At 35.8% G+C, this 19,963-nt stretch overlaps 2 protein-coding genes across 4 annotated transcripts; one reads left to right on the forward strand and one right to left on the reverse strand.

The window, feature by feature from the left end:
* The first annotated feature begins 6,976 nt into the window (after window positions 1-6,976).
* On the forward strand, window positions 6,977-11,391 carry LOC112707599 (uridine 5'-monophosphate synthase). Of its 3 annotated transcripts, XM_072201348.1 has the most exons (8): window positions 7,017-7,243; window positions 7,571-7,675; window positions 8,142-8,997; window positions 9,280-9,363; window positions 9,559-9,641; window positions 9,738-9,825; window positions 9,909-10,163; window positions 10,867-11,391. In XM_072201348.1, exons 3-8 carry the CDS (start codon window positions 8,230-8,232, stop codon window positions 10,993-10,995), a joined length of 1,407 nt encoding a protein of 468 aa, XP_072057449.1. In that variant the 5' UTR covers window positions 7,017-7,243; window positions 7,571-7,675; window positions 8,142-8,229; the 3' UTR covers window positions 10,996-11,391. The 3 variants fall into 3 exon arrangements, with proteins under 3 accessions (XP_025615184.1, XP_072057449.1, XP_025615185.1); XM_025759399.3 differs by lacking the exon at window positions 7,571-7,675 and having other exon boundaries at window positions 6,977-7,243; XM_025759400.3 differs by lacking the exon at window positions 7,571-7,675 and having other exon boundaries at window positions 7,198-7,292.
* Window positions 11,392-11,656: 265 nt separating this feature from the next.
* Window positions 11,657-15,483, reverse strand: LOC112707600 (E3 ubiquitin-protein ligase DIS1). Its single transcript, XM_025759402.3, has 4 exons — window positions 15,107-15,483; window positions 13,520-13,752; window positions 12,688-13,074; window positions 11,657-12,200 (listed from the first exon to the last, which is right to left on the reverse strand). The coding sequence occupies exons 2-4, from the start codon at window positions 13,724-13,726 to the stop codon at window positions 11,880-11,882; spliced, it is 915 nt and encodes a 304-aa protein (XP_025615187.1). The 5' UTR covers window positions 13,727-13,752; window positions 15,107-15,483; the 3' UTR covers window positions 11,657-11,879.
* Window positions 15,484-19,963: the final 4,480 nt, after the last annotated feature.

A 19,963-nucleotide genomic window follows, 5' to 3' on the forward strand; every position in this document is an offset into this window, starting at 1 on the left:
TGCTGGTATACTTAACAAGATTTTTAGACAATTGTTGGTAAAAATATCACTAAATAATTTGCGACAGTTTTATTAAAAGCACCAAGTTAGCGCTAATCTGATTTTTCTTATTATATTTAGCGAACTATCGCTAAATTACTATTTTTATTTACAGTTTTTCATGTTATATTTGACAACAGGTGTAATCCACCACAATTTTTTAAAGTATTATTTTGAAATTTCAGGACATTGTTAATATTATTTTTTATTATGTTGCTAATTTTTTATAATTTCAAACTAAATATACTCCTTTTTCAAAAATAATATTATATATAAAAAATGTTATAATCAATGACATAATTCATTGCTTATCAAATTCATAGTTCATATATCTAAAAGAAAATAAGTACAACCAAAACACTATTAATTCTAAAAGGGTCATTTTGTTTTTAATTTTTTATTTATTTTTAAATGAATATTTTAGAATTTTAACATTAATCTTCAAAGGGATAATCTTATTTTTTTAAAATCAAATCCAAGTTTCTAATTTTATTAAAACAATCAAACAAGTCTAATCCTAAAATAATATTTTTATCCATTTAAAATGAATTAAAATGTATCTTAGTTGTTATAAAATTAAATCATTTTTTTAATTCCAATTAAATAATTTTAATCTTAAAAATATTTTATTAGTCTTAATACTAAAAGTATATTCTTGTTTTTTACAGTTATTTTAAAAGTAAAGTATTAAATTAGTCTATTACATTTGGGCCTAATCCTATTTTAATCCATAAGGTATAAAATATCCTATTTGAATCCAAAAAAGTTTTATTTAATTTTAATGTAGTGCTGCCGTGTCAAAGTTAAATAATTAACGAAACTCAATTTTCAAATCTGAAAAACTCATCACCAACCTCTTTGGTTGTCGAGGAAAGTTTCCACGGTGGAGGTGATGATAGCCTTGTCCTCGTTGTTGCTGGCAAACTTCTTTGCAGAAAGTGAGTTTCCAACAATGTTTTGCATGTGCTTGAATCAAGGCTAGCGGCTCGTGGAGATGCATTCGCGGCTAGTTTTGTACCTCTTGAGCTTGTACATCTTCTCTAAATTTTCGACTTTATTCTTACACTGCTGTCACGTAAGATATTTGTTAATTATTTGATATTGAACTCATAGTAGGATAGACTACATTGAAACTGAATAAAACTTTTTTAAATTTAAATAGAATTTTAAACTTTAGGAACTAAAACAAGATTAGGTCCAAATGTAAGGGACTAATTTAATACTTTATCCTTATTTTAACTATTTTATATTATCTTATAATAGTCCAATATCAATTTCAAAATAAAATATGCTGAAATTGAAACAATAAATTTAAAAAAATTCTTAGTTCAAACAAATTTTAGATAAAAATTATAAAATAAATATAAACAATAAATTTTTTAACATTTATAAAAAAAATTAATACTTCAAATTTTAAAATGGAAAAACTACCAAAAGTACCCATGAAGTTTATGAATGTTGACAAAAGTATCCATAAACTATAGAAATTAACGCTGTACCCATGAAAGATGGATTCCGTATGACAAAAGTATTCAAATCCTAAATTTTTATTGATTTTTTAAAAAAATTTCAAACTACCCCACTCTTATCCCATTCAACCGTCACTCCCTCTCTTCTCACTTCTTCCTCTCTCCTCACTTATCCCTCTCTCAAAAACCCAGAGCCTTCTCCCTTTCACTCTTAAGGTGACTACAACACCTTCATCGTGCGCCTGTGACCCAACTTGAGGAGAATATCGCCGTGGCGCACCTGTTGCAGCCGAGGAGAACGTCATCGTGGCGCGCCTGACCCAACAGAGGAGAATACCATCGTCGCATGCCTGAGAAGAGAGAGGGGTCGTGGTGCTCTTGCATGCAGGAAGAGGGTTCGGTAAAGAGAAATCAAAGAAGAAAGGGAGGTGCCACTGTGGATTGTAAACTTACGAGTGAATCGGTTGAGGTCCGATCCTCCACCACCACCATCACTACCATTAATTTCGGTCTGGTTTGTTGTAGGAGTAGTTTCGGACTCTATGGCAAGGGTTGGTGCAGATTGGGTTATGAAAGGTTGAAAAAGTGAGTTGAGGTTGAGTGTAGGGTAGTTTAGAAATTTTATTAAAAAATCAACAAAAATTTAGGATTTTGATACTTTTGTCATACGGAATCCATCTTTCATGGATACAGCGCTAATTTCCTTAGTTTATGGGTACTTTTGTCAGTATTCGTAAACTTTATGGGTATTTTAGTAGTTTTTCCTTTTAAAATAGTAAAACCCATTTGATCAGAATTTGAATACTTCAAATTTAGAAATAAAAGAGAGTCAGAATTATTTATATTTCTAATTATTAAGATTTTGTAATCAAATATTATGTCTCTTACCAATTTATAATTCTTTGTAGAGAATTTTTTTTAATATAAATCTTGTACTTCTTTTAATCCGGGTGTCCTTTGACGGATTTTTTATTTTATAATTGGAGAAGAGATGATATTTTGCGTTAAAATGGAAGAAAACGGAGTTTTACAGGAGACTGGGGCGCCGTCCTGACGGATCTGCAATACGCCTCTTTTGTAATGCACCAACAATCCACCCTCCTTGTATTGATTGCATGTATGACACATGTTTATGGCCCCCCTCAACCTGTGAATCTCATCATCTCTCTTGGTCTCTCATCATCCTCTTCCTTTCGCTTTCAAATCTCATTCTCTCTCCTGAACACCACACTCAGCCCCTCAAAGTGACTTAACAATTCTTTCTTCTTTCTTCTATAACTTAAAACAATCCCTTCCCCCATACTAGAACTTCTTCTTCAGATTTATTAATTTCAACTATATCTCCGTCAACACCACGAAGTAAGTACATTTTTTAGTAATAAGGTTTTTAGTAAGTTTAATTATTTTAATTAGTGTAAATAAAAAATAAATTAGATTAGTTTTTAGAAATTAGTTTGGGTTCATTAATTCGTTGTTAGTAATAATAGTGTTGAATCTAGTATTAGTTAAGATCACAATTTTAGTTAGATTAAGATAGTACTAAAATATATTTTTAACTTATAAACAGTACTTAATATATTATTAAGATACTTACATTCTTTATATATTATATATTTTTATAGAAAAATTTAAATACTTAAATATATACTACAATACATACATTCGAACATAGATATGTTAAAGTTTAAATATATATTTTATATATTTTATAATAAGTTAATCATATTTAATATAATATATTAATATATATTATTTACATATATTATTTACAAAAATATAAAATATAAGATTTCATGCTATGTTCAGAATATATTTTATTTAATGTATTATTAAATTTATGTTGAATAAATATTAAAGTGGGATATGTTGTTTATTTCAAACAGAATTGAAAATATTATATATAAAATTATTTAAATATGCTTTATTTATTTATTTAATATTAAAGAAATATTGGATATATGTTAGATATAGTTTAAATAATGTAATAGTTTTTTTGTTTCAGAAATAATACAAATAGAAGATGGTTCGTGACATTACGCGTTCTGAAGATCACATTGTTGAATACCTTGAACGTCCACCATATGTAAATATTTTTATGTTTGTATATTTGTTAATATTGTTGTTGTTATTATTGTACTTAGTATTATTGTTAATATTGTTATTATTATTATTATTATTATTTATGTTTGTTTATTTTTTTGTTTTTATTGTTAATTATAATTTTTATTTGTTTCAGAGTTCAAGAAATTTAGAATCAAGACATCTGAACCAAGATTCATATGATCCCCGAGTTGAGATCGAGTTACGAGATAGTGGATTCTATCACATATCTCAAATTGGGAGACTTGTTTTGCACAATGCACTTATAAATGCCTTAATCGAGCGATGACATCCAGAGACTCATACGTTTCATCTTCCACACGGTGAATGCATGATAACCTTAGAGGATGTTGCAATGATATTTGGACTCCTGATAGATGGTATGCCGGTGTCAGGATTTACAGATAGCAGCACTAATGACCTCAAAAATGAATTCATGACACAATTTGGTACTGTACCTACTGCCGCTGATCATAAAGGAAGCGATGTCAAGCTTGCATGGCTCCGCACCCTAAAGCGGCGCATGCAGTTGGACACTGTACTTGGTAGACAAATGTACGTCAAGATACATTTATTATTGTTGTTTGGCACAAATTTATTTTGCGACAAGTCAGGAATGACAATCCACTGGAAGTTCTTGCCTTTACTCCGAAATTTTTCTGACATTAGAGGCTTTAGCTGGGGATCCGCTTGCCGGGCACATTTGTATAGGGCATTATGTCGGGCATCACGTTATGATTGCAAGGAGGTGGATGGCCCATTGGCACTGCTTTGTATATGGGCTTGGGAACGGTTACCGTTCCTAGCACCGGTGAGATTATTTCCTAGTTTTCCGCTTGCGTGCAGGTAAAATTATTTTATATGTTAACATATTATCGCTTATGTATTGTTTAGGTATATTATATAACATATATTGGTACTGAGTGTTAGATATTTATTTTATTTCAGCTGGATATTTTGGCGCTCGCAGTTTCACGGATACCAAAAGTGGACCATTTCTCACATCAGGCGTTTACTAGATGATATTCCCGCAGATCGGGTTAGTTTTTTTGTTGTATTTAACATTGTTGTTATTAATATTGGCATTATATTTGTGTTTGTATTTATGCAGTCGTTTTGGAATGTTTTTGCAGTTTGTGTAGAACCCGTACAGTCCTGAACATATAGAAAATATTGTAGTTCCAAATGACATTTTGCAGCATCGATTGATGTGGAGTGCAGTTGTGCCACTAATATCGTTTGAATGCATTGAGTGGCATGCATCAGACCGGGTGATGAGGTAATTCGGTCTGGCACAGGAAGTTCCTGGAGAAGCTACTCGTCTTGCAGAATCTCACAACGTGGTTCTTACTGGACCAAAGAACAAAGATTGGAGAGTTGAGCATTCTGGATACATTATGAGCTGGACAAACCGTTTGAGTTCTGTTTTGGTTGGTGATCCTGCACTACACCATCAACATCCGATCGGTATATGCAATGGTATACAGAAGCATATGGGGCTCACCTACGATTGACTGGTTATGTTCCACAGCCACAGCCATAGCCACAGCCGATCATACACCCATACCAGCTACCAACTTCCTTTCCATACCATTACCCGTACACACAGCCAAACTCTGAGCCTGGACCATCGTTCTTCAGTCAGTTGTTCCCTGACTCACACTCACTACACATGCCTCCCTACCAGGGATATTATTGACCTTTTATGTCACAGCATGTAGACACAGCTACACAATCATCAAACCGCCAGCTATATCAGTGGGTGGCTGAAACAGAGACATCTCAATGGGTAAATGACTTGTTCTTTGACCCTCAGTTACAAGTGCAGCAATCCCAGCCTCAACCTCCTACAGTTAACGAGCAGGCACCACAGCATAGTCAGCAATCGCCTCAAATTGTGCCTGGTCGGTCATCTGTGGATTCGAGACTAAGACGTCGCAGTCCATCTCCATGCTCGGGGTCTAGAAGGTCTGTTGGCTCGATCCAAAGTGTCGCTAGAGGGATCGGTCATAGTAATGCTATTAATTTTCCTCAGGTGCAAGCACCAATGACTGCGGTTGATAATGATAGTGAGGACGACAATGAAGATGACAGCGATGGTAATAGTGTAGTTAATATTAGTGTATTTAATATTAGTCTATTTATTATTGTTAATGAATCCTAATACTTGATTAGTGTATTTATTCTTGTGGTTGTTCATGTCATGCAGCTACGGCGGAAGATATAGATGGGGTGGAAGGTGCGAGAAGTTTTCACACTACCGATGTACAAAGTAAGGGGTATAACTTGAGGATTGACCCAATACGTAGGAGCGCAAGTAGATATACCCCTTCCACAATAAAAAAAAGCAGTAAAAAAATGTACTAAATTTGTGAAAAATAGAAAACTACTTACCTGCATTGACAAACTCAGGAAATTCTGGTGCATTCATAGCATCTAGATTCAAAGCATGCATAAAAGAAGGCTCTCTAGATAGATGTTAGGGCTCGTTAGTGTATTTGTCACATCTGCAACGTCAGGCTCAACTATGATATCATCTTCGTCGACATCTTCAACTCGACCAACAATATGATAAGTGCCCTCGAATTCCTCTTCACTTTCAGTGTTATAAACCGTCCAGTCGATGTTAGGTTCGGGTAAATTAACCTCAACTAATTCTTCGAACTCAACATATAACTCGATAACTGACACTTGTGCCCGTGTTTGTTGGTAGATCGAAAACATCCCTTGCATACTTGCATCGTCAACCACATACATTATTTGAAATTGAATAAAACCCCCAAATACTAACACAGGTTGTCTATAAAAAATATTTGTGATTCTCTTTAATATTTGATTATCAACACACTGACAAAGTATACGCTTAAATTCCTCGTATGTTATTCGAAAATGACTAACAAGATCATATGGATTTTCACATACAAAACTCACACCTTCAGATATTTATGAAAAAATTTGACCATTATAATATATTTTCAAACTAACACTTTCCTCCATTTTTCTTCTCTTACTCTCTCAACGAAATAAACCACACTCACACTCAACAAATTCGTTCTTCTTTTTATAATACTCGAGGTATATTTTTTTAATAAAAAAAACAATACGCCCTCTGCGTAATGTCATTCTGCCCCATGCGTTCTGGTAATACGCCGTTCTTGTATTGTCAATACGCCCTCTTGTATTATATTTTTAATATTAAAATAATACAATCCGCCCCCATTATATTGTGTGTTTAATATTAAATTTATACAATCCGTCCCTTGTAATGCTTTTTAAAATTTTCAAAAAAGCAATATGCCTCCCTTCTATTGTCTTCTTTTATTTTTTAAAAAATATTTGGTTAAAGCAATTCGCTGCCTGCGAATTGTAAGCCCTAGAAATATGAAAAATACCACCACATCCAATAATGAAGCATTACACCAAATCTTAACTAATAATAAAAAAAATGAGCCGTCGTTTGACTACCGGAAAAGTTTTTCCTTCCGTTAAAAAAAAATTGAAAATGGATATTTACTCTTTTTTTAAAATACCGGAATGGGTATTCTCGTGTTTCAGTTGTGAACCCGCCTCTGTCTCAATTCTGGGGACACCGCTCACCAACTCAACACAGAGCATCTAGAAACCCTCAGTCACAGGCATCTCTCTTCTCTTCTCTCTCTTTCTAGCTGAAGCTCTTGACTAAGGGTTTTTTTTTTACCTCTAATATTCGTTTTCTTTCTTTGTGTAATCCCTTTAATTTTCAATTTGCTTCAGATAGTCTTGAATGATTTACATATATAATATGAGTTACAGCATTGGGTTATGTTTTGTTTATGAGCTAATTTTATTGTAGTTTTTATCCAAAAAGAAAAAAGAAAAGAAGAGAACTTGTTTCACTAGTCAAACCTCGTGATTATTCTGCATGTCATTTATTGTGATTTTTTTTTCAGTATTGATTAATACTTTTTATTTCATTTTCATAGGTTTTCTGGATTGCTTCATTGTGGCTGAAATTTGTTTCTGATGATGAAACAGCCAATTTTTTTTTCTTAAATATTATTGGAACTGCATCGATTGTTTGAATCTATGTAATTTGGGTGCTGATTTTGTCACTTTAATTTCTGTTATATTTGTTAGTTCTTTTATGCCCTTTTCTTTCACTGTAATATAAAGGTTGTTTACCATTGTACCAAAAAAGGTAGTTTATGTTTCTGAGTTGAAAATCCTTCAAAGCACCTTTCATAAATTGCATAGGGCTGCAAATCTTGGCTTTGTTTTGTCTTCTTAAATATGGTTTGGACATTCTATTTAGCAATTTGTAAATTTATTTGTGTCCACTATGTTCAATAACAACTAAATCTTACATCCGCCATGTTAGGTCATCTAATTGTGATAACTTTTGAAAGCCTTTGTTTATTTTATATAAGAAATTATATCTATCCATTTCTAACTCGTCACGAGGCAAGAATATTGCGATACTTTTTGTGCCAGTTTTTGTCATCCTTATCTCTATAACTTCCATTTCAATTGATTATGTTGCTTACTTTGTCACAGGTTCTCCCTAGGGTCTTACACGATTGTTGAAGAACGGGCTAAAAGGTACATTATCTGTTAGGGAATATTATTGTCAACCCTGCTATTAATGGAGTCTTTGGTTCTTCGACTCCATGAAATCTCAGCTGTAAAATTTGGCAACTTCAAACTCAAATCTGGCATCTCGTCACCAATCTACATAGATCTCCGTCTTGTTATATCTTACCCTTCTGTCCTCCGGCAAATTTCTCAGACCTTGGTTTCCTCAGTCTCTTCTACTTCATTTGACTTTGTCTGTGGTGTTCCTTACACTGCTCTGCCTATTGCCACTTGTGTATCAGTAACTCAAAATATCCCTATGGTCATGCGCCGCAAGGAAATCAAAGACTATGGAACTTCTAAAGCCATCGAAGGTGATTTTACACCCGGCCATAGTTGCTTGATAGTTGAGGATTTAGTTACTAGTGGCACTTCGGTTTTGGAAACTGCTGTGCCACTGCGTGCTGCAGGGTTGAAGGTCAGTGATGCTGTTGTATTGATTGATAGAGAGCAAGGTGGGAGAGAGAATTTGGAAAGCAATGGAATCAAGCTGCATTCAATTATTAAATTGACAGAAATGGTGAAGATTTTGAGCGAAAAGGGGAAGCTTGACAAAGAAATGGTAAGGATTGTTATGAGGTTCTTAGAGGAGAATCAGAATGTTGCTGCTTTGACAACTAAAGCTAAGCTAAAGAAGTTGTCATTTTTGGAGAGGGCTAAGTTGTCGAAAAATCCAACAGGAAAGAGGTTGTTCGAGATAATGGCTGAGAAAGAGAGTAATCTGTGTTTGGCTGCTGATGTTGGAAGTGCAGCTGAATTGCTTGAAATTGCTGAAAAGGTGAAAACTTCTTTCATCTACAAAAGCCACCCCACCAATTTTTACATTATGGAAGGTTTCATTTGCTTAGGTCATTAGCTTTCAGATTCCTTTTTTTTAAAAGAAAAAAAAAATTTAATTAGTCCATGACAATTAATTTCATCTCTTATATACAACACTAGTGTTCGGTCTTTGTATTATTATGATTAATCATGTTATAGTGAGAAGTTTGCCGTTGATAAATAAAATATGATACCCTGTTTGGCTGTTTTCATTTTTCTTTATTTATTTTGTTCCCATCAGGTTGGGCCTGAGATATGCTTGCTGAAAACTCATGTGGATATATTACCTGATTTTACTCCTGATTTCGGTTCTAAACTTCGCACGGTATGGTACTACTACATAAGCTAATATTTCCCTTCAGTATAGCAGAAACTTTTGCACCATCATTTTAACTTTTTTGCTCTAGAATATATTGATACTAAAGTCATTGACATCTTACATGATTGTAGGCATCATGTTCAATAGAATCTTTTACATTTCTGGTCTAATAGTCTCTAACTATGCTTTTTGCTGTCAAAGATTGCAGAAAAGCATAACTTCTTAATCTTCGAGGACCGGAAATTTGCTGACATTGGTAACACAGTGACAATGCAGTATGAAGGGTAAGACTTTATGCACCCACCTATTTTTTATTCTTTCAAGTTTCCTTTCATCCATTTCTTCTTTAGTTTGACATGTTTCGGCTCTGCTTTCTACAGAGGGATCTTTCGGATACTGGATTGGGCTGATATAGTAAATGCACACATCATCTCTGGTCCTGGAATCGTGGATGGACTGAAATTAAAGGTCTATAATACTAGTTGTAACATTATCTTGAATGTAGCTGGACCTAAATTGCTTGACTAACATGCCTCTTGAACCATGATAAGGGTTTGCCTCGCGGAAGGGGTCTGTTGCTGCTTGCCGAGATGAGTTCAGCTGGTAACCTTGCTAAGGGAGATTATACCACTTTTGCAGTTAAAATTGCTGAGGATCATTCCGACTTTGTTATTGGCTTCATATCAGTTGATCCAGCATCATGGCCTGGGGCACCAATAAATCCCTCTTTCATTCATGCAACTCCTGGAGTTCAAATGGTGACTGGTGGTGATGCTTTAGGGCAGCAATATAACACTCCATATTCTGTGAGTTTCTGCATCTTGGTGCCTGTCTTGTTTGTGAACACGTTTTCCGTTTTCACTATTTTCTTTACAAAATCTTGAAAACAGAAAACGTCTTCACAAACCAAATAGACCCATAAATATAAATAGGAAAGAAAGGAGGGGGAGGGTGAATACTGAATCTTTGTCACACTTACAAGTAGTTAGGATTGTACCTCCAACCTACACTATATTGAACTCAATTGACCTGTGTTGTTTATATATAGTATTGGTAAGTAGACATCATTGATTTCAATTTGAACCTTCAATAATAAATGGTCAAACTTGAAAGAATTATTTATATCCAGTGCTAATATCTAATTATTACCTTTACGATGGAAAATAAAGGGCGATAATGCAAACTTAATCTTCGTTTACTTTCCTTGGAAAGTGGTAGATATCATATACAACAACATAGACAATAAACAACGTAGCCTTATCCTGCCATAACTTGGGTTTCTTTTTTCTTTTGTTTATTTGCTCAAACTTGTTTGTTTGAGTTTCAAACCATCTTTATTTTCGTTTAAGTATTATTTGTTCTGAGTTGATTTTAATATCATATTTTGCTCCTTCTAATATTGTGATGAAGACGCCTCTGCAATATTTCTTTTTCTGATTCAATCTTGTGCTTTTCACTTCTGCATATTTGAGCTTACTGCAATTAAAAATTCTCCATATGGAATTTCAGGTTGTCCATGACAGGGGTAGTGACATTATCATAGTGGGCCGTGGGATCATCAAGTCAGGTAATCCGGCTGAAACGGCTCGCGACTACCGACTTCAAGGATGGAATGCATATTTGGCCAAGTGCAGCTGAGGACCCTATATTATGAGGAAATTTTGTTTCTGCACGCTATTTTTGGCCAACGATTAGGATACATTCTAGGAAATAAGACTTCCATTGATGAGAAACAAATAAAAGGCTTTCATAAAATATTCTCAGAATAAAAAATGAGGTTTTCATTCTGTATAATTTGTTAGAAAAGTAGAAGAAGCACTTGGGGGGAGTGGCTTTGTTTTCTTTTTCTTTGTTAGAGACGTTACATTTGTGGTTCTGCAGCACATTATTTTATCTCTTTCTTACTAGTTAAACAGGACTAGGAAAATATATTCACCCTCTTTAGTTCAGCTATTCAAATCTCAACCAGAGATGTTAATGATATTACATCCCTTTATAATGGATGAATAATATATTTTACATTAATTTTTGGAATTTTACACCCCTTTATATGCCAAGACCCAACTATCTAATGGTGACCAAGTACATCGCTACAGTATCTCATGCTATTATCAAACAACAAAACTAAAAAATGACATGTTTAGTTTTAGAGCACACAACCAAGCATTGATCATTACAAAAAGAGATTGTTTTAACTAGAAACAGTTGAATCCAATCAAGTAATCAATATGCCTAACAAGAACGTTTGTTCAGCTTCTCTTAACCATTGACTACTATAGATGAAAAAAGAACATAGACAGAGCAGGCTAAGGTTCTACATCTCTATTGGCAATTATCATAGTGATCGTACATTACACCATTACTTCTTGTTCATGTATTTGATACAAGGATTAGCAAAGAGTGTTTGCCCCCAAAATGACATGACAAAACAAAATACATGACCAGAATATTCATCACTATAAGAAATACACTGCGCTACAAACTAAATATCATTGCTGCTAGGACACAATCTCTCTAAACAGTCACTGTTCTTTCCAGATCCTACCGGTAACCCTTAGCTTTAATTCTTTCCTGTCGCCGCCGGAGAAGAATAGAGCCATATTCCTCTGAATTATGAGACCGTCAAAACTGTCACGAACCTTGCGATGGCTGTCCCTAATGCTTCTAGGAACACCCTGCCAAATCATTTTCCTCCCATTTCCACCCACTTCTAGACTGTAGCTATAATTCTTTGCCTCGTTATCATCACCCATAAATCGCAAAAAGGCTATGTAGACAGGAGCCATTCCTAGCTGAAAAGCTTCAAAGTGTAGACAAAAATACTGACCAAAGCAGCTGAAAACCTATAAACCAATGTGAAATCCATGAATCAGCTAAACCCCAAATTTGACGAATGCCACAATTAAGTGCATAACTGGCCCTTGTACAGACTGCGGCAACATTTGCAACTTGCACACTAATTGTTGATTACAGCTTTAAAAATACAATTCAGCTTTTGAAATGTTTCATTATTGAGAAGTCTAGTGAAAACATTTTTGTTATTAATTAAATAAAAGCCTAATCAGTTTGCATAAATTCTATATTTCCATAATTTCTTCGCTGTAACGAAAATTAGCATGTTTGGTTCTGCTTAATTATAGGAGAAATTTAATTTTTTATCATTTCAAAAATGCTCCATGAAATATATCTATTATAAGATTTTTTAACAAAAAATAACGTAAATTCAAACACGCATCCATTCAAATTTCAAACATGCACTTAAATAACACAATCTACTGTCTAGTGAATTTGCTGAAAGAAAATAAAAAAGGTAGTTCGGCAAAACAATACCGTGAGCATCCATGTGGCATTTTCAACCTCTTGTGGATTTGATTTTACATAACGATGGTTAAAAGTGCTACCATTGTGCATGTCCACTTTGTGATCATCTTTCAAATGGGCCACCAAGTAGGGTATATCACCCATAGCTGAGCATTCTGAACCAGCATATGGACAGTTATATGGTCTATATGCACACTGGGATTCGTGTTTCAGCTTGCTATAATATGGATAGATACCAATGCACCCAAAACCTTGATATTTACAAGGAAGTTCCAAAGATGCAGCCACCTTCTCTAGTGCTAAACATCTGATGTTGCCAAGCTCATGCCTACAAGTAGGGCACCGATTGTGGACCCTTGGTTTGCAACCTGAGCATATCGTGTGGCCATTTGAACACTGCAACAATAATAGTATGAATACAAGTTTCCAAATTTCTGAATTGAAAATACTTTGCTATATAAGACGATATTCAATTTAAATCTTCAGTAAAGCCAACAAATAAATAAACTAAACAAGTTATATATAGCAATGGTATAGTGTTCTTGCTAGGAGAAATATCAAATCTTCTGAAAATTGGATCATATACGCAAGATCACAGTATTAATATTGATCTTGAATAAGAAAACTAGCACCTCAACACTTAGCTTTTCCTTGTGACATACCTAACAAGTGTAAGAATCCCAAGTTTTTCTTTGTTTTTTCTTAATGCAATCTTATTGATTAGCAGCAACACCATTATTTCCTACTTAATTGCCAGATTGCACAATGACTCCCACAACTTTTTATAATACTATCACTTGCTTTCTTAACAACAATAAAACATCACAAATACATAAACAACCTGATGGATTGGAGGGTACATTGCATTCAAGCATACAGGACACTCTAAAAGCTCACGAACACTGCTTGAAACAGTCCCATTAGGTTTGAGAGCAGTTAGGGCAGGATCATTTACTAATTCACTAACATCTGTTGCCTCCTCATTTTGAGGGGGATCAACTTCAGTTTTGGTCCTTATATCGTCAAAGAATGGATTACTTGATGCCATGCTATTAAAAGCAATCTGCAACAGCCCTGTGAGTAGTAATTCAAAAAGAGAAAAATTTTAGAATCAACCAGGAAGGGAGTAACCAAATTCAATACATAACTGATTTTCCTTTTTTTCACCACAGTTGAACATAATTAATTAGGTATTACATGCATACCTTATGCACATCTCCTCAATTACAACCAATGAATTATACAAGTAAACACTCATATTGGTCCCCAAAAATGTCCAAAATGGACACTTTGCTCCCTAACAAATTTTTATTACTCTAGAAGTCCCTCAGAATTTGTTAGGGATTTCCACAGTAATGAAAGTTTGTTGGGGACCAAAGTATTTGATCTGAAATTCATTGGGAACCAATTTTGGGTGTTTACTCTAATTACACCTCTTTAGTCAAAGAATGAATTCTGCCTCTATATGGCTCCTACATTGAGACTTGAGAGTATCAAATATGCATGGTGTTCATCTAATTTGATTTTAAAACCAATTTACATAGCACACAGTCATTGTATGCTTGACAAATTATAAATGTTTGATAGCTGAGTTTATGAAAGAATAGAAATTACAACAAACATCCAAAAACATGAGCATTTGTCATTCAAACATTTCAATGATTTGATTCTAAAATCCAATTTATATTGACCAACAGGAATGCTTAGTTCTTTTCCGACAAAAGGTAATCAACTCTTCGACTTATAATGAGAGATAAGGACACTTTCAACCATAAAAAGACATGTAGATGATTGATCATTGACATTTCAAAAACTAAAAAGTTAAGGCCTTAATCTCAGTTCCGGCCAAAAGGGATTCCTCCACTTACTCAACCTATATTCCCAGCCTTGGTTTCTACGTTTGCTTATCAAGTATATAAACAACAGCGGCCACAACAAAAGCCCTTTCCAGCCCCTGCGAGATATTAGGGATGGATGCATGGATCAAAAACTACTAGTTCTCTCTGTGTTTTCTCCAATCTGCCTACTACTATGATTCAAGATAGGCATGGAGATAGACAAAAGAAACAAATGCAATCTGAGTTATTATGAAACATTATCACATCGTTTGATTCATTCTACCAGTCCCACCTAGTTGGAAGAAAAGGGGTTCGCTGCTGAAAAAGCAGAGATCACATTTCAAACCTTCAAAAGAACAAACTGTTCCATACATTTCCAAATGCCACACAATTAAAACCCTAAACCTTGAAAATAATAAATAAAAGCACAATTGATTCAAGGCAAAACCTTCCACAGATCTACAACAAACACTTAAAAAGAACCCCAACAAGAATAACAGGAATCCCTAATCTTAATCAAAACGAGTCAACAGGAACGGCCTAACAACAAAACTTAAAAAACGGAAAAACAGAGAGGAAGAAAGGAATACCTGAAATGACTGAATGATCAGAAGCTCATTACAGAGAGGAATAAAAGGAATGGAAAATTCAAAATAAGAAAGAGGGTTTAATTTACCGAAAACAAAAAGGGAAAGAATGATGTTATTGTTACGGGTGGGTGAGGGGGGAGAGGGTTCACACAACAAACTAATAAATGAAAAGGAGTCACGAGTGCGCGTATGCAGATGCAACAAGAATTTTCAAATTAAAGGGAATGAGAGAGAGTGAGAGGAGCGTATAGAGGAAGAGAGAGAGAGAGAGTTCTCGATTCGATGGAAATGGCAACGGGATTCAAACTGAGTTGATCTGTATCATGCACCTTACATGGCAAGGTGCATCACATACTTCCTCATCTAACACAATTAATGCCTTAATGGCCATATTCAATTTATTTATAAAGAATGCTAAAAGACCAGTAAATTTTGTGATTTATAACTATAATTAATTATTATTAATATTTTTAATAATATAAAATTATATTTAATAATATAAAATTATTTATTTTTTTATTAGTTAAATACTGATTAAATTTTAATAAAAATACTGTTTTTTAGATTTTTTTTCTTATTTAGTTCATTTCATAAATAAAATTTATTTTATGAACAAACTGCAACTACCATTCATACTCGGGTTAATGTTCGGTGAATCATTCTGGTCGTTGTATGTTTACAAGTCAAGATCATAGTCAATAAAATTGATTTGGTCAAATGATTATTGGGTTAGTCATGGAATCATCTAAACCAAGATTAATTGAAAAAATATATAAAAACAAGATAGAATTTATTTTAGTGCAGGATCATTTATGTAAAAAGTTACGGAATTAAAACAATTTAAATTGATAATATTTATACATGACAAAAATGATAAATTTAAGGATATTTTTATTTAAATTAATAAATATAGTATTTACCGAAATAAATAAACGTTAAAAAATTTATCAAGAAGGTTTTTGGCCAAAATAGCTACATTTCGGGTGTACGGATTTCGTGATGTGATACAATATCTGTGAGTCATATTTCGACCGTGATATGAACATAAGCATATATCAGATACACTGCATCCGAGATACGCGTGTTTTTGAATTTGGGTCAGTGCATCTGAGATATTAACGTTGTTACGGCCCATTTTTTATATATAATGTTACAATATTTTTGTAAAAAAGCTTATATCAAAATGTATAAACAAGTAGAGTCATATACGTGATTGGAGGTCTAAAAACATACATAACGAGCAAAATATATAGTAATAATGATAAGGGTTAAGTATTGTTTTAGTCCCTAATGTTTTAGGTCAAAATCAAAATCATCCCCGATCTTTTTTCGTTATTAAAATTATCCTCAACGTTCAAAAATGCTTTAAAATCATCCTTCCCCGAATTCTTGGACCAAAATACCCTCATTATCAACATTCTTATCTTCACCTTTCTCATCCACCACCTCACTGCCACCATCAACACCAACACCACCACCACCAACACCAACACAAACACCACCACCAATACCAACCAATACCAACACCAACACCAATATCAAAAACATCAAACAACAACAACAACACCATACTACCACAACCACCATCAACACCAACACCACCACTACCACCACCACCACCACCAACACCAACCAACACTAACACCAAGAACCCCAAACAACAGCAACTACAAAAAATAACACCAAACCAAAAAGCAGAAACAAAAAGCAAAAAAGCAGGAAAGCAAGAAAGTAGATGCAGATGGCGGAGGCGGCGAGATTGCGAGGCGGAGGCAGAGGCGGTGAGGCGGCGAGGAACGGCGACGAAGGCGGGGCGGTCTCCCTCCCCTGTGCGCACTTTGTTCCTGACGGCAATGTGGCGTGGTGCGGCACGATGGATGGTGGCTGTGGCAAGGCGACGATCCTGAGTAACGCAGCGGTGACTGGCGCGATGGCGGCGACAGGACGCGGCTCCTCCAACGGCGGCGATCTCCTCCCCCCTTTCCCCTTCCCACTTCTCCTCCCCCACACCCTTCCCCCCCCCCCACCCCGCGTCCTTTCCCCTTCCCCCCACCCTCCACCACACGCGTCCTTCCCCTTTCCCCCTTCATTGGTGCCGTCCCCCCTCCCCCCTTCCCCTTCCCCTCTCCCTTTTTCCTTCTCCCTTTTCCCTTCTCCCCTGCCCCCTCGCCCTTCCCCTTTTCCCTTCTCCCCTCTCCCCTGTCCCCTCCCCTGTTTTCTTTTTTTTTATGATGATGAGGGTATTTTGGTTTAAAAATTCAGAAAATGATGATTTTAAAGCGTTTTTGAACGTTGAGGATGATTTTAATAACGAAAAAAGGTCGGGGACGATTTTGATTTTGACCCAAGATGTTAGGGACGAAAACAATACTTAACCCTAATGATAACTAACGCCGTCCGACGGCAGGATCCAAATGGTGTCCATTCTCACATCCATGAGGACGAGACACCCTAGGAGGACGGTATGAACGGGGACGAACAACTGTCTGGCTGGAAGTGAGTGGTGGCCGCTGGTGTATTGGTGGAAGAGGAGCTGCTACAATCATGGGAGGAGGCGTAGGAGGTGATGGCCAGCTAGAATCGAACAGAGGTGGCTGTGGTGGCAGGGATGGAGTCTGATAGTAGGGTGACGGAGTAGAACCAGACTGGTGCGATGGTGGAGGAGGAGTCTGGTAACACCCTGGAGGAGCTGAACCATGCTGGGTGGATACACTGCTCGATGTCCCAAATATGTCGGTATCGTCTCTCCGGTGGCGATAACGGCTGACCAAGTCATCTATTGCATCACCAGTCGCCCTAATGATCTAGAACATATCATCGATGTTTATCTCAACATTGGATCTAATATCGAACTAGGGCTAGTCCCAAGCGGTGTCGTCAACCGGGTGGTGACTGGGGATGGAGGTACCCGGTATAAGCCTCGTAGCCACGTCAGCCTCATGGTCAGCGAATAATGCATCAAACGGCTGCCCTGTATGTGCATTGGGAATGTCAACCTCAGGTATATCCTCTTGTCGTGCGTACTCAGCCTCCTCGTCTGACAACTGCTAGTCTCCATCACCGTGCTTAGGATCCCAACTGTCCCTACGGGCATGCTGACCGCGTGCCTGTCGTGCCGGTCTCCGGACATCATCGCGAGGTTGCCTCCTCGTCCGTCGCCTCCTATCTGGGGCATCCCATGGTAACTGTATCTCATCTCTATGACCAGGGGCTGCAGGGAGGATATCAGTCGATGGGGCTGTTGCTCTGGGATCGGCCAGGATGTCATCACCGGTGAGATGTCTGACTCTGCAGGCCACCAGGCAAGGTACTCTTGTGTCGGGCGAAGGTCTGGATGACCGTCGATGGTAACCAAGTGTTGTGCCTAGTAACGGCCCCTGAATATCAGATAGTATCTTGGATGCACTAGTTCAAATCCGAAAACATGCGTATCTCGGATGCAATATATCCAATATATGCTTATGTTCATATCACGGTTGCATTCGAGATATGACCCGCAAATGCCATATCAGCATAGGGTCAGTGCACCCAAGATGTTATTGACGATGTATTTTGATAAATTCTTCAACGTTTATTTATTTCGGTAAATACTATATGTATTTAATTTAAATAAAAAAATTCTAAATTTAATGGTGATTAAATTATTATTTTTTCACTTTAGTAATTTTCTTCAAAAACATACATCACTTATTATATTCAATAAGAATCTTATGTAGTCGATTTTTATGGATAAGTAGTGTACGACCCACGCTACGCGCAGACAAAATGTTATTTCATTATAAAAATTTATTGGTACTTATTCATTGAAATTAATAGTTGTTACTTTTAATTTGAAAAATATATTCGTATATAAAAATCTAGTGTACAATAAATAAGACTGTTCCATTATGATGGTTATCAGTGGTTAAGAGAATAAGGGGTTGAAATTTAGGTTCATTTTCTTGTAAAAATTACTTTTTGCTTTTTCAAAAAAATTTAGGAGATATTTTTGCTTTTGTCTCGTAACAAGTTGAGAGACACTTTAATTTTTGTCTCCTGAATAACAGAACCAGAAGTGAAGTAGAGAAGAAGAAGTGACACACAGATATACCCTGGTTCAGCTACCTAGTGCAATGTAGCCTACATCAAGTCTCCATCACAATAGTGACGAAATTTTACTATCTTTCAACAGAATTACATTCACTAATTCTCCCTAGGATCTACCCAATCCTATATGGGACAAGTCCAGATTCTAACCCAACCTGAACTTGACTAGGACCCAAACCTAGCTTTCAACAGCAAAGTGCTAACCCAACTTGTAAGAGAATCCCTTCAGGATCATAACAACAAAACAAAAATACATACAAAGAATTTCTGAGATAACTATGACTTTTTCTCCAAGTTTAACTCTCTGCCTTTTTCCAGTCATTGACTTTTCTTACAAAATCTCACATTTTACCTTTTATCAATGAAACACATACATACTAAATTGAGAAAAAAAAATATTCAATGAAAACCATGAAGGAGAAGAATAAACAGCTCAAAGAGCTATGAAAACTCACACGTGTACTCTCACTCCTTTCTTTAATCCTTAGCCGTTCACCCCTATTATAGAGGGGTGAAGCTTCTAGGGCTTGAAAAACAGGGGTGAAGCTTCTAGGGCTTGAAACCTTCTTCAGCACATGTTGGTTCTCTTCTCCCAATACACAGATGCAGTAGTGGCGTTCACAGAGGAGAGAGAGGGTGGAAGCAGCGATATGCAACTATACCTTCAATCTTCTCTTTCAACCTTTTTCTTCAAGAATCTTGAATATGAGCCTTGCATTCTTGCTTTGGCTCCAAGTTTATTTATTGACCGTAGATTCCAAGCAGAACACC

This window comes from Arachis hypogaea, chromosome 8, assembly GCF_003086295.3.
Source record: "Arachis hypogaea cultivar Tifrunner chromosome 8, arahy.Tifrunner.gnm2.J5K5, whole genome shotgun sequence".
Classification (NCBI taxonomy): domain Eukaryota; kingdom Viridiplantae; phylum Streptophyta; class Magnoliopsida; order Fabales; family Fabaceae; genus Arachis; species Arachis hypogaea.

What these genes read in the sequence shown, in the direction of transcription:
- LOC112707599 (XM_025759399.3), top strand. Translation starts at nt 8,230, where the DNA reads ATGGAGTCTTTGGTTCTTCGACTCCATGAAATCTCAGCTGTAAAATTT. An exon ending in TGGATGGACTGAAATTAAAG is followed by an intron (nt 9,826 to 9,908) that starts GTCTATAATACT and finishes AACCATGATAAG; the next exon opens with GGTTTGCCTCGCGGAAGGGG. An exon ending in AATATAACACTCCATATTCT is followed by an intron (nt 10,164 to 10,866) that starts GTGAGTTTCTGC and finishes ATGGAATTTCAG; the next exon opens with GTTGTCCATGACAGGGGTAG.
- LOC112707600 (XM_025759402.3), bottom strand. Translation starts at nt 13,726, where the DNA reads ATGGCATCAAGTAATCCATTCTTTGACGATATAAGGACCAAAACTGAA. An exon ending in TGTACCCTCCAATCCATCAG is followed by an intron (nt 13,075 to 13,519) that starts GTTGTTTATGTA and finishes TTATTGTTGCAG; the next exon opens with TGTTCAAATGGCCACACGAT. An exon ending in ATGCCACATGGATGCTCACG is followed by an intron (nt 12,201 to 12,687) that starts GTATTGTTTTGC and finishes ATTGGTTTATAG; the next exon opens with GTTTTCAGCTGCTTTGGTCA.